The 12,317-nt window shown below is 36.7% G+C and overlaps 1 protein-coding gene across 1 annotated transcript in view; it reads left to right on the top strand.

The window, feature by feature from the left end:
* Nucleotides 1-11,182, top strand: part of SCEL (sciellin) — a 51,189-nt gene extending 40,007 nt beyond the window's left edge. Inside the window, exons 15-18 of the mRNA XM_064447242.1 lie at nt 3,179-3,253; nt 4,550-4,658; nt 7,411-7,513; nt 8,289-11,182. Of these exons, the coding sequence (XP_064303312.1) occupies nt 3,179-3,253; nt 4,550-4,658; nt 7,411-7,513; nt 8,289-8,305 (304 nt within the window). The 3' untranslated portion in view covers nt 8,306-11,182. The remainder of the gene's footprint in view (nt 1-3,178; nt 3,254-4,549; nt 4,659-7,410; nt 7,514-8,288) is intronic.
* Nucleotides 11,183-12,317: the final 1,135 nt, after the last annotated feature.

Below are 12,317 nucleotides of genomic sequence, written 5' to 3'. Positions count from 1 at the left end.
GCTCTAGTGCACAGGGTGGGGAGAACAAGACATACCCTGGGTAGCTCTAGAGATGTAGCTGAGGCATGAAATTTACGAGAGCTGTTAAGCGAAAATCAATAGAGGAAATCAATAATCAATATAGGAAATATAGTATAATCAATAGAGGAAAGGCATTTCCTGCATGCCAGATGCACCATGCTTTCAGGGAGCTTATTCCTTTCTGAGACTGTAAGGGAAACATTACAGTCTTCACTCAGGTGCCTTGTTAACTTCCTAGAACTACATGGAATGAATCTGAACCCCCATATCACCTATTATCCCAATCACTGAAACTAAACACAGGTTTCTGACTTTTTTACCAGGTACAAACTATTTTTAAAACCATTTCTCTTGCAATACTCTTGCCCTACCTGGATTCTGTCTCTGCAAGCACACATATTGCAAATCTGAGTGAAAAGTAGCATATAGGGATATTTAATGGAACTAACAAAACACCAGGTCTGTTGATAATAGGAAATCATTAAAATAAAATAAACTATCTTTTTCTTCAGACTGAAAATGTATTTTCAAGAAATATGACAACAGGACCCATAATATATAATCCTTGAATGAAGGACCTCTTTGGATTAGGAAAATGTCTTTACAGTACAAACTCACCCATATATGTAGATTTAAATATTAATGTAGACAGGACTATTTAAAGACAGTCCCATATGTAAGGTGTGGTATGGGTCATGAATTGCCAGAGTCAAGGCTGATAACTTGGAAGGGAGAGGAGGAATCTTCTATTGAGCCTTACTAACAGGGAAAATAGCAGTCACAGTTTGGTACTTTATGGGAACTATGGCCAATGTGCCACTCAACATAATATGGGTATTTAGATGCAGCATGCCTGAAAATAACACTGTTTATCTTACAGAAAGTTGTATAGAGAAAAATACTTTCTTTGGGTGTCCTAGTGTAGAGAACAGCGTCCCTTGGATTTTAATAATTGGCTACAGTATTATGGTTGGAATACACACAAATATATATAACCACATCTTTAAAAGTGTGTACTGTGTAGAACTAAAATCAATGAAGCTACAGCAAAAATATTTTCTAAGCATCAGTTTCTAGTCTTGCCAACAGAAAGTGTGAGGAGACTCAGAACCTTTTCAAACAAATGCATAGGCTGACAGCTTGACAAGATGCTAAGTTAAAACTGAGCCACAATGCAGCCTGAGAACTGCCTATCTGATCAAGGCCCACCTTCCAGTTTGCATCACTCAATCCTTTACTTGCTAGGGTTTGACTTGTTTGTACAGCAAACTACTCAACAGTAAATACTCTTTTATAAAACTCAGGTTTTATTGCATAAAACCTGAAAGAACAAACTGCAAGGACCATTGATTTAGTAAGCTTTCATGAATTAGATCAGGATTACATCTTCAAGTGAGGGCTACATATTTTGTCAAGTGTAAGGTAACACTTCATGTTGAAGCATACTCTTTGCCCTGCCATTTTTGTGTTATTGTTCTCTATTTTAATTTTCAAAGATAATCAGAATATTACATCTTAGAAGCCTGATGTCTGCAAAATGCTAATTAATTTTTGTGTTGAATATTCGTTTTGAGCCTTAAAAGTGTACGCTGTTTAGCTTTTCTCTTATTCTCAGCCAGTTCATGGGCTTGGTCTTCAAGGCCATGCAGAAGTTTCAGAATACACAAATTCCAACTGTGCTCCAACCTCCTACAGCAAATGTAAGACAATGATCTCAACCCTGATTTAACTAGATGATTTGAAATGTCAGCCTGAATCAGTGCTAGTTTCTGCAGCTAAATACAATGGGTTAAATGGAAGATTTGAGAAAAATAAGCTTAAAAACAAAAACAAGTGGAGACAGGCCCATACTTCATAGAAATAGGTGATATTCCTATGCCACTTTTCACTATAGCAAGAAACTTTAGGCACTTGCACTGTCAATATACTCCACCCTGTGACATGTGTTGTGCATGTCTAGCTTGGTCAGGGCAAAAATAGCCAGAAAAACTCTTTCAAGAGGCAATCACTTAGCTTCAGGTTGCTTTCCTAATTAGTAAGCTTACTTCCATCTTGCCTGAAATGTAAATGGAGCACTGGGTCTTCATTTGAGGAGATACTTTCTCTGTGGTGAGCAATCCCAGGTTTGCTACATTACTATTAAATAACAAGCATATTGTTATGTTCTATAAACATAAATAAAACATTTTTCGTTTAAGCTTCTCAGTAACTGTGCACATTTAGTGCATTTCTGGTGTTGCACAGAAATCAAATAAGACATATCCACATTACAAAAATGTATCTGGGCTGTGTAACACCTTACACAATCATGTTATCGGTCCGTTACACTTTCCCTGAAAAAAAAAGACACATTCTGTAAATACACGATTATGAAAAAGTGTTCGTAACATTGCTAAACATTATTCAAGAGTGATATGAAACAGGTAATAATTACCATGTACCTTATGAATTCCTGGCAGAATAGGATTATTAAATCAGTTCAGAAATGTTCAAAATATGTATGGCAAGATGACTACTTCTTCAGCTGTCACATACATACTCATCCCTTCCATGCAAACAGACCTGATAGTTAAGCAACTAGGGCTGGGACTGTTAAAAAGGGAAGATTTAACTTCCCTGGAGATAAATTCAGTATATTTCTTCCTACTCTGATGCGAGGAACAATACAGTTACTGTAGTAAACACAAATCACTCATTGTATTACAAAGACCCTCACTCTACTTCTAGGGACATGTTGTAATTTTGTTTGGCTGTTTGACAGCTCATTGAGGACTAATGAAAGAAGGGATTTAAAAAGGAGAAAATACAGCGTGTCACCATTTCCTGATATGTATCATTTAGGCTGGGTATCAGTACAGGTAAACCCAATACTATCATGTGGATTTTGCTCAATGGGCTTATAGATTTAATTTTAAAATGTTGAAGAATCATTCACCAACAGAACACAGTCTAAGGACACTATATTTCTCTTTTATGCTTTTTTATTTGATATATTTTTCTTGATGGATGTGAGAATACAGAAAAAGAACTCATCACCAAGTATGATGATTTTTTTTACAAGCATGTTACATGAGTTTAATTTGCATATTATCAGTGTAGTGAAAACTTTGAAAATAAAAAGTACTGTTTAGTGATTGCTATGCACTCCGCTTCACAGCAAATCATCATATGGTGCCTATGAAGAAAATATAACTGGAAATACTATCAAAACGGTTTACTCTACTTCTGATCGGTAAGTACACATTAATAACATTGTAGAGTATCAAAGGGCACAGGCATTTTGCATAAGCATTCAAGTGTTCAGACAAAAGAGAGCAGTGGAAGTCACCATTACGCTCGTCAGACAGCTTTTTATACAGAGCTCCCTTTAAGCGGGATCTTGCCATCAAATAATTACCACAGTTCAGCAACCTAATATTATGTTAGGCTTGTCACAGCTGACATTTTAAAATATCTATAGAAACAATAGCCAGTGCTTTAAGTAATAGAGTTGCCTTTGTGATTCTGTAGGTTTCTACCTCGGGCAGCTGCTTACTCTGCAAAATTTCCTTCGTTTGTGAGAATGGTGCCTGTAATGACCAACTTTATGTACAGATGTGGAGGAATAGGTTTGAAAGACACTGCTGTTAAAAACTCTATGTTTTCACACCAGTTAAGATATTCCCAAATATAAGAAGGATATTTGCTCAATCAGTAATATGTTACCTCGTAGGAGAAAAAAAAAAATGTGCCCACTATTCTCAGTTCAGGTAATTTGGACATTCCCATTACTTAGAAATACCAAATCAGCAAAACTTGTATCCTTTCTAACCTAAGTATAAGGAACTCTGGGAATGATAAAAAATAAGTAAAACGGCTTATCATTGAGTGGAAAGGAGCAAGACCAGTTGATTTTTTAGTACAAAATCAACACCAACAATTGTATCTAGAGAAATTACAGATTGATGTCATAAAAAAAATGTAAAAAGAGCTGAGAAAAAATTTCAAAATATTATTGTTATGAATACCAAGTAGGCTGTTCTATAACTGCCATGGAGGTAGGATTTCTGTCTGCACTGCAGAAAATTAAAACTATTTTCAGTCATTTCCACAACATAGAGAATTCTATATCAGAGTGATCAAATGACGGCAGTTTAAATTCAACTACCAATTTACTTTTGTGATTAAAACATTAAAATCATTATCCTCCACTTCATCCCCATTTAGCATACATGCTCCCAGGCATTCAGCAGCTTAATACAGTCTCATTACTGTTTGAAATCATTCACTTCACCAAAGACCACCATTCTTTCTATCAAGGTATTTTTGCTACTTGACAATTATGCTCAGCAATTTGCCCATCACAGGAGCATGTATATTACACCTGTCAACTAGAATGGAGGGAATATACACATGACATTTTTCCATTTATGGCCTTTTTACAGTATACAAAGTCTTTCCCATATAGTGCACTAAGCTTATAAATTTTCTCCTTCAGATTTCAATGGTAGCTCTTTTTCTGACAGCTGATGTTATATTATATACACAGGAGTATAATTGGAAAAGATATATGTACATACTGCAGGAAGCCCTTGGGTATAGATGCCAAAATGATCTTAGATGCCTTGCAAATTTGCTGTCATTCGACTTGCTTCAAGGTAAGAAGATTTCACCTGCTACTAAGAAATATAATTTGAATGTAATACCTGCATTGTATTACAGATATAATAAGAGAATACTTAGGCCTTAGGCCATCTCCACCTGGGAGAAGAGGAAGGCTTGCACACTGGAGGAAAAGATTAATGTAGGAAATATTAGTCTCTCTCTTTCGCCCCTACATAATCTCTTCCTCTTTCTTTCAACCTCTCTCTCCCCTTCTTCCTCTACTCTCCCTCTCCCTGGCTCTCCTTCTCTCTCACAACCACAAGGTGGATAAAGGATGCAGTGGAACGTATCCTGAATGCCCTACACATTTATAAGCCTTCAGTTATACATGCTCCCAGTCTGATATAGTGAATTATATCCTACTTACACTTTCTTCATTATATAAAGTTTTATTCTATTTCTATTTTTACAAAGTAAAATGTAGGATAAAATAGTGTGAAATTGGATGTCTTTGATTCAGTCTTATTTATTAAAAAATATGTTTTTTTTCCTGTTTCCAATAAGAATGAAAGCACAGAAGAAATTTTTTTTTTTGCTTGTCACTCCAAAGCTTAAGCCTTAGCCTAAAATTGACTCTTAAACTTTTCTCAGGGTATACCTACCAGTGCTCAGCCCTCTAGTCTGTGTTCTTTCTGCTTCATTTGTCTTAATTCTGCTTGCATCTCCACACAGAGTTTGTTGTTCTAACAAACAATACTCGGCAAAATCACCTCATTAGCATAGCTCATTTTTCTGCCCAGTCTTGCATAGCTTTTACTTCTGCTTCTAACAGCAGAAGTTTTACCTAGTTACTTTTACCTAGTTACTGCATGAAAAGTGACCCAAAGCAGAACACAGCAGTAAGGTTGTACTTAACACGTATGGATTTACATCTGCTTTTTGTCTCCTACGGACTTTCTGAGCTCTGAGAGCACTAGAAATGCAGTTTCTTCCATAGAAATCACTATGTAATACCTCCTTAATACTATTGTTGCAAGTAAATACAAGCTCTGGTTTGCATCATTCTTTTTAGACAGATCAACCCACCTAAAGAGTAATGGGCTTTTTATGCAGATAGGAGTGTTAACATTTTGGTATTGGCTGAGTTATCTGTTAAGCATTTAAGCTTTTTTTTAAACTTATATTCTTTTTGTTACCTATTCCCAAGTGGGGACATGTCTGGCCAGCAAAATTCAGCTTAAGTTTTGTGTAACTACACATTTATGGAAGCATTGGCAAAAAGATTAAACAACTAATGTAGGTCTGTTGTTCATGCTTGTATTTATGTATTTAGCTAAGTAGTCCAATTTCTCATCATTAATATTCCTTTAGCTCCTTACAGATACCCTGTATCCATTAGAGATTTGCATGTAGCTGACAGCAGTATAAGGTCTTTGTTTCCATGTAAAGGTATATACCAAAAGTTCAGTGAGTAAATAATCCAAATTGTAGGGTCTTTTCTCTGTATAAAAATGCTAGCTAATCTTGGTGATCAAAGCTTTGAAAACATGCCCAGGCTTTTGCTGATTTATACAAGGAAACATAAAATGAGTGAAGAGAGTGGGCTGTTTTAACAGTACCTTAATACTAGCAGCTTACATAGAAAAGATATAGAAAAAACACAGTTCTGTAAAACTGGAAAAAAAAGTTCTCTAGTACTGTGACATGTTATACTAATCAATACTGAGAGCTCAGCTGCAATTTCACACTAGCCCTAGTGAGCATGTGTAACATAAGGCAATTGCATATTGTCTGGATCCTGGATCTAATCACTCACACCGCCTTTAAGTCCATGGTGTTGACCTCACGCAATTTCTTTTTTCATTTAGCTGCAAAGGGATGGTCTGGGTAAGACTGTTAATTTTTAATTTTAATAAAGATTTTCAGTCCAAATTTCTCTGAATAGACAGCCATTGTGAAAATTATGGAAAGGTTTACAGCCTTTCTGGGATGGCTGGCAATTCAGTTGCTGAATTGCGCTGTAAAAGTGCTGCTGATTTTCACTTATCAGAGCACAAAATATCCAGAGAAACCAGAATTTGCTATTCTTTTATTAGATTGAAAAAAAAAAAAAAAAAAGGATGATCTGGGTGTCAAGATTCTGGTTTATAGATCAAATTACTTTGCTCCTTCATCCACTGTAGGCTTTCCTTGTGATCTTGGGAAGTCAACCCATGTATACCTGTGTATTTTCATATGTGAAATGCAGGCAATGCTTTTCTATCTCAGAAAGTAGATTTTTGAGACATTTGTGAAAGCAGTGTCCAAATTCTGCAGTAATGGGAGACATAGTTAATGGTTAAGATAAGGGATCATAAAATGTTTTGATATAAGCAGGTCTAGATTCTTGAAGATCTACTCTGAGTTGGATAATTAAGTCTGATCATGCTCCTTTACTCAGTGAAGAAACAAAAGGATCTCAAAAGGGTGATTAATCTTATTTTAGGATAAATGGCTAATCTAAGACAGAGAAAGTAGTCTTTGGAAATGTCTGGGGGAAAGAAGGGGTTGGTGAGTATAACGAGAACCTAGGGAACTAGTTGAGACTTAGGTATCTGATTTTCAGATGTCTAAAGGTGAGGTCCTCAGATGTCTACTTTACTGTTCATTAAAACTACTCTTTCAGAGTTCAGATTTGATGATAGTGCAGTGCTCATAACCCCTATTCTGCTCTAGGGGTTGCTTACTTCCTAAAAGACAGCATGCTGGGAATGAATATTAGAGGAGGGTTTAATTTTTCTTGTTACTTTTGCTTGTGTGTTGAAGTGTGAAGTATGTAAAAGACCACTGGAAGATCTGAAAGCAGGAGACAGCATTTGGATTTACAGACAAACTGTGCATTGTGAGCCCTGCTATTCCAAAGTTAAAGGTAAGATGCAAGATGTATTAGACTGAACATAAGAAAAACAATGTAGAGAAGTTCATTAAAATAACTTCAGTATATTTCAACACAGCTATTGCTTTTGCTCATTTCTGTGTACTTAAACCTTTTCAAAGTATTTAATTCTGTAAGACTGGGTTGCTTATGATGATATCCAGCCCCAGGTTCTAGACACAGGAACTATTCCGTGCCTGCGAGGAAGATCTCTTAAGGGCTCGTTGTAATCTGTAGAGTCCTACCTGTGCAGTCCATGGAGGCACCTGCAGTGAGGTAACGGCATCTTGCCCTGAAAGTGACAAGAATAAATTGCAAGTCCATCTGAGAATCAGGTTGTTCTATTGAAATGAATAAGCCACGGTTAAGAGTATTTTCACCTAATGTAGTCATTGTGATCAATAAAAAGAAGATACAAAATCTATTAAATCATAATGAAAATATTACACTGTTAGTACCATTTGTTTTGTTAAAATACTTTGTGTTATTATGCCGTTGCAAAATTTGATGGGAAGAGTGAATTTTACAATAAATCAGATTATAACAATAATAAGGCATTGTGACACTTACAAAACTGTAGAAAGACATACCAAGGGTTTGCATATTGAGCATTATAAATAGACATATCCTATTTCAGCAAATGACAAGATGGAACAGTCAGACTTCAGCAGATTTTCTGAAAAAATTAATTGATCTAAAGTTTCCTTGTGTGACATTTAGAAAACAGTGATCTGCTTGGCACTTCTGATCAATCTTTTCTCTCTTGCAGAAAAATGGATCTACTAATTTTGACATATGGGAAGCATGATGAAGTTCCAGTAATGTTAAGTGTATTGGCCTGTTAATTCCAACCACTCTGGAAAATGATTAATTTTTATTGCTAGGAACAAATAGTCTAAACGCAGTCCTACTGCGTGGTTCCCAAAGGAATTAGTTTCATGAGAATTTAGATGCTGTATCATACACACATTCCAGGAAGCAAAACAAGATATGTTTCAGTATATTCATCAGATCTGTGAAACTGCTAAGCTGTATGTAAAACTACTGATAATGTATTGAAATTTTCTGAGCAGCAGGACATACCTACACAAATGTTTTGAAGGGGCTGTATTCTTTTTACTGAAAACACAACTCTTCAGATATAAAGATTTGTTATCTGTTTATATGGCATGAATGGGACTAATCTCATAAAAGATTTGTCATTTAAAAGTCAACTATTCAGTTTAAACAACTGTTTTCGTACAGAGTGAGGTGGGTTCACTCTGTACCTTTGAGGAGAGACATCAATCTCCGGGGGAAGATTCTTCCCAAGTAACTTAAACAACAATTTTAAGATGGAACAAATCATCTTTGGAAAATGCATCTCTATTACTGCAGAGGCCTTCTAGACAAATATTTTTAGAGGGTTTTAATTAGAAGTATCCCACTTTCTGTTTGTAATTCTGGTAACTATTGTATTACCGTTTTTTTTAAGAAGTGCACACTTAATAGTTGCCATGAAACAGTGAAATACATACTTTGCATGATATAACGTTGTTGTATTAATCTTTCCTACTTTATTAAGCTGACTATCTGAACACCTTGGATGGATTCATCTTGCCTAAATTTAAACTTCTACAGTGTCTACTTCTAAGTTTCTTGATCTATTCTGTCTTTAGAGTCACATAGAGAAGTTGACATTTTTAGGAAGTGATTCAACTGGTCAGATTGTGAACATCTATTTTACTGTGATGTTAACCATGCTCTGAATGTAAGTCTTACTTTCCATGGTTTGCAAAGGAATCTGGAGTGAATTGTTCAGATTTCTACATTATGCCAGATAAACTCCTTCTTTTGAGACTACAGTGAAAGCATTTTTTTTTCCCTTTTGGATAGCGTATGTGTATTATAGAAACTGAAAGAAGAGTTCATGCTTTGTTACAATACATTTTCACAACACTCAATAGTCACCTGCCTTATTTGCCTAAAATAATAAATAGTTCAGCAGTTTACTGGACAAACAAAGGTGTTGACTACTAGTTTCTGCCATGAGATGTTTCAGATCATGGTTATTCAGAACTGATTTTTCTCCCTAACATCTCAGCTTGAAAGGACTTCTTGGATATGACCATGACAGACTTAGAGTGCTCAGAGGCTGCTGGGCCTGAGCAAGAGCTTAGAAGGGTGAAAAGTGCCAAAGCCATAGATTAATATTAGACTGTTGAATGGCTGTCCCAGCCAAACTTTCTCTCCTCATCTGCACATTCAGTAGTGGAGACAGGAGATATGGATGTCTGTGTAATTTAAACCATTGGGCCTGCAGCTCAACAATGATGTAATCTGTCTTGCTTAGCTTAAAGGATGTTCAAACTGATATGCAAAGGACCCATGAAACAGTAGATAGTTTGTTTTATTAATTTTATTAAAATTCCTTATTAATTAATGGTAGTAGCTTTAATAAACCTGTTATTGTAGACACCTTTGCTGGTGTGTGTCTCTTGCTGATGACATATTCTAGCTAAACTATACTTGTTATTACCCTGTTCTTCACCAGGAGACAATGAGACTTGCACAACAGGTGAAATTTTAATGTTGGGGTCACAAATTTGGTCCTGTTCAGAGGCCAACAGTTATTGCTAAGGCTCAGTTACAACGGAAGACGTTAGATGTTCATTTGAGTCAGCACATTAGAATCCAGGGCTTCCTAGTGTTTGAAGGGATGAGAGATTTTAGCTCACTCCACCAGAGACCAAGAGCAAACTCTGGATCCAAGTATCTGCTACTGAAATGCTCACTGACAGGGAATTATCAAGAAGAAACAATAAATAATAATTCTGTGCTCATCAATTCATCCTTGCTGAACAGCTCTGGTAATTTTGCCATGTGGTTTTTTGTTATTTTTTATTATATGTTGTAAGTTTGCTGAAAAGAAACACCGGTTTTATGGTGCTTGATATTTACCATATAAAAGCTGGCATGGCAGTACTCATTAAAAAAAATCATATTAACATCTCAATACCAACGTATCAAAACTTAATTGTTTTTTGTCCTTTTTGCATATCATTAACATGTGGTGTTTTATTTCTCTTTGACTAGTGCTTCCATGAAACAATCCAAATGAACAGTTTGCTGGCAGCTGTTTTAATCAACGCGTTATCTTCAATAATGCATTAAATTAGACTGAAAAGCTGTATTGAGAGATGATGTACTAAATTATGTGGGGTTTTGTGATTCATCAGGCCCATTTTTTCAGTGTGTAATGGACACTTTACTTTACAAAGCTGGGACATAGCTCCACAGGGGGGAGAATCAAGCAGCAAGAGGAAAGGAGTGAAATAATGCATATAATACATATTGATGCATTTAAATATGTAGATGGCTTCAAAGCTACTGATATTTACAAGAACAAGGAATGTCACAAGCACAGCTTTGCTGTATTAATATAGTCTGTTGTATCCTGTGTAGGTTCTTACAAAACACTCAGCCTGAGCATCCCCTCCCCTGCAGTGCTTGACATAAGGTGGCAAACATCTGTAACATTGTCTTCTCATCCTCTTCCTCTTGAAATAAACATCTCTGTGAGTTTAACAAGACACTCCCTCCATTACTTCATAGAGCCTCCTTAGCTAGGCATGTAAAGAACTGGTCAACATCAAAGGGGCCTTGTATTTATTCAGTAGGTCACTTCTGTTCCTTGCTCCTTGCTACGGAGATGTGTGTCGTGTTGGGATAGCATCGAGTGTTCAGTTTATTTACTCAGAATATACTTAGGTCAGAACTCGGATATTCCCCTTGCCTTCTTTTGTATTTTAATATAATCCTGTTGCTTAGAATGAAGAGTATCCACCTGCCTGGTTGGTTTTGCTCTCTGACCATACTTGCATGTTGCTCACTGTAGGTACTCTGTTACACCAGGAGGTGGCTTCAGCTTCCACTCCAGTTGGTATCAGACTACCAGGGAGAAATGTAGCCTCCTTTTCTCCCTTCTGCTGCACCAAAACACCTCGTTTTTCTTCACAGCAGCGTAACAGCAGAGACATCCTTCATTCCAAAAAGACAGAGGATAAAGACACTTAATATTTAGGTAGGTTTGATGTGCCGAAGTCTGAAATTGTTGACCAAGATAGCTCTATTTAGCTGCTTAATGGATGCAGAATCACTAAGGTCTTAAACTCATGAGATATTTCCTTCTTTGACTTCAAAGGCCTACTGTCCTGTTTTGTGCTTTGCCAGGTCTAAGCAACTGAGCTCTAATCTCCTGCATCAGTAAAACTGGGACTTAGAAACATTCCTTGCATTTCGGGCAGAAGAATCTGCAGATGTTATCAAAACATGTTTGGCGCACACTGCTAAGATCAGACCTCCTCGAAAATCTCCTGATAACTACTGACCTTTAAAATCACAGAGATGGTGTCCTCCTCTTTGAACAGATCACTGGCCCAGAAAGTGGGAGGGCCAAGCTCAATCTCTCCCCCAGCATAGCTATGTTTTAACCAAGTCTTTTAACACAGTGGAACAGGCTGGTGTGTGGAATAAACTAGATGTTCCCACTAATGTTTTTGCCGTGTTCCCTGACCTGTGCAGGGTGGGTCCTTGTGGCCCATGGCCCACAGCATAGCTGCACTGCCTGTACATGGCAGGCATGACTGCTGCATAGTAAATATAGAGAAAGTCCTGGGAGCAAAGACCAGATCCTGGAATTTCTCCATCTCATCCGAATGGTCTAATTCATAATTAAAAGCAGTCTGAATTATTCTCTATTTATCTCTGTTAATGCCATGTTTCTTTCTAGAGGAGTTGTCTGCACTCAGATTTGGCT

Source organism: Phalacrocorax carbo, chromosome 1, assembly GCF_963921805.1.
Source record: "Phalacrocorax carbo chromosome 1, bPhaCar2.1, whole genome shotgun sequence".
In the NCBI taxonomy this organism is placed as follows: Eukaryota; Metazoa; Chordata; class Aves; order Suliformes; family Phalacrocoracidae; genus Phalacrocorax; species Phalacrocorax carbo.
Note: the sequence above shows the minus strand (reverse complement) of the source record. Positions and strands in the feature narration are given on the sequence as shown.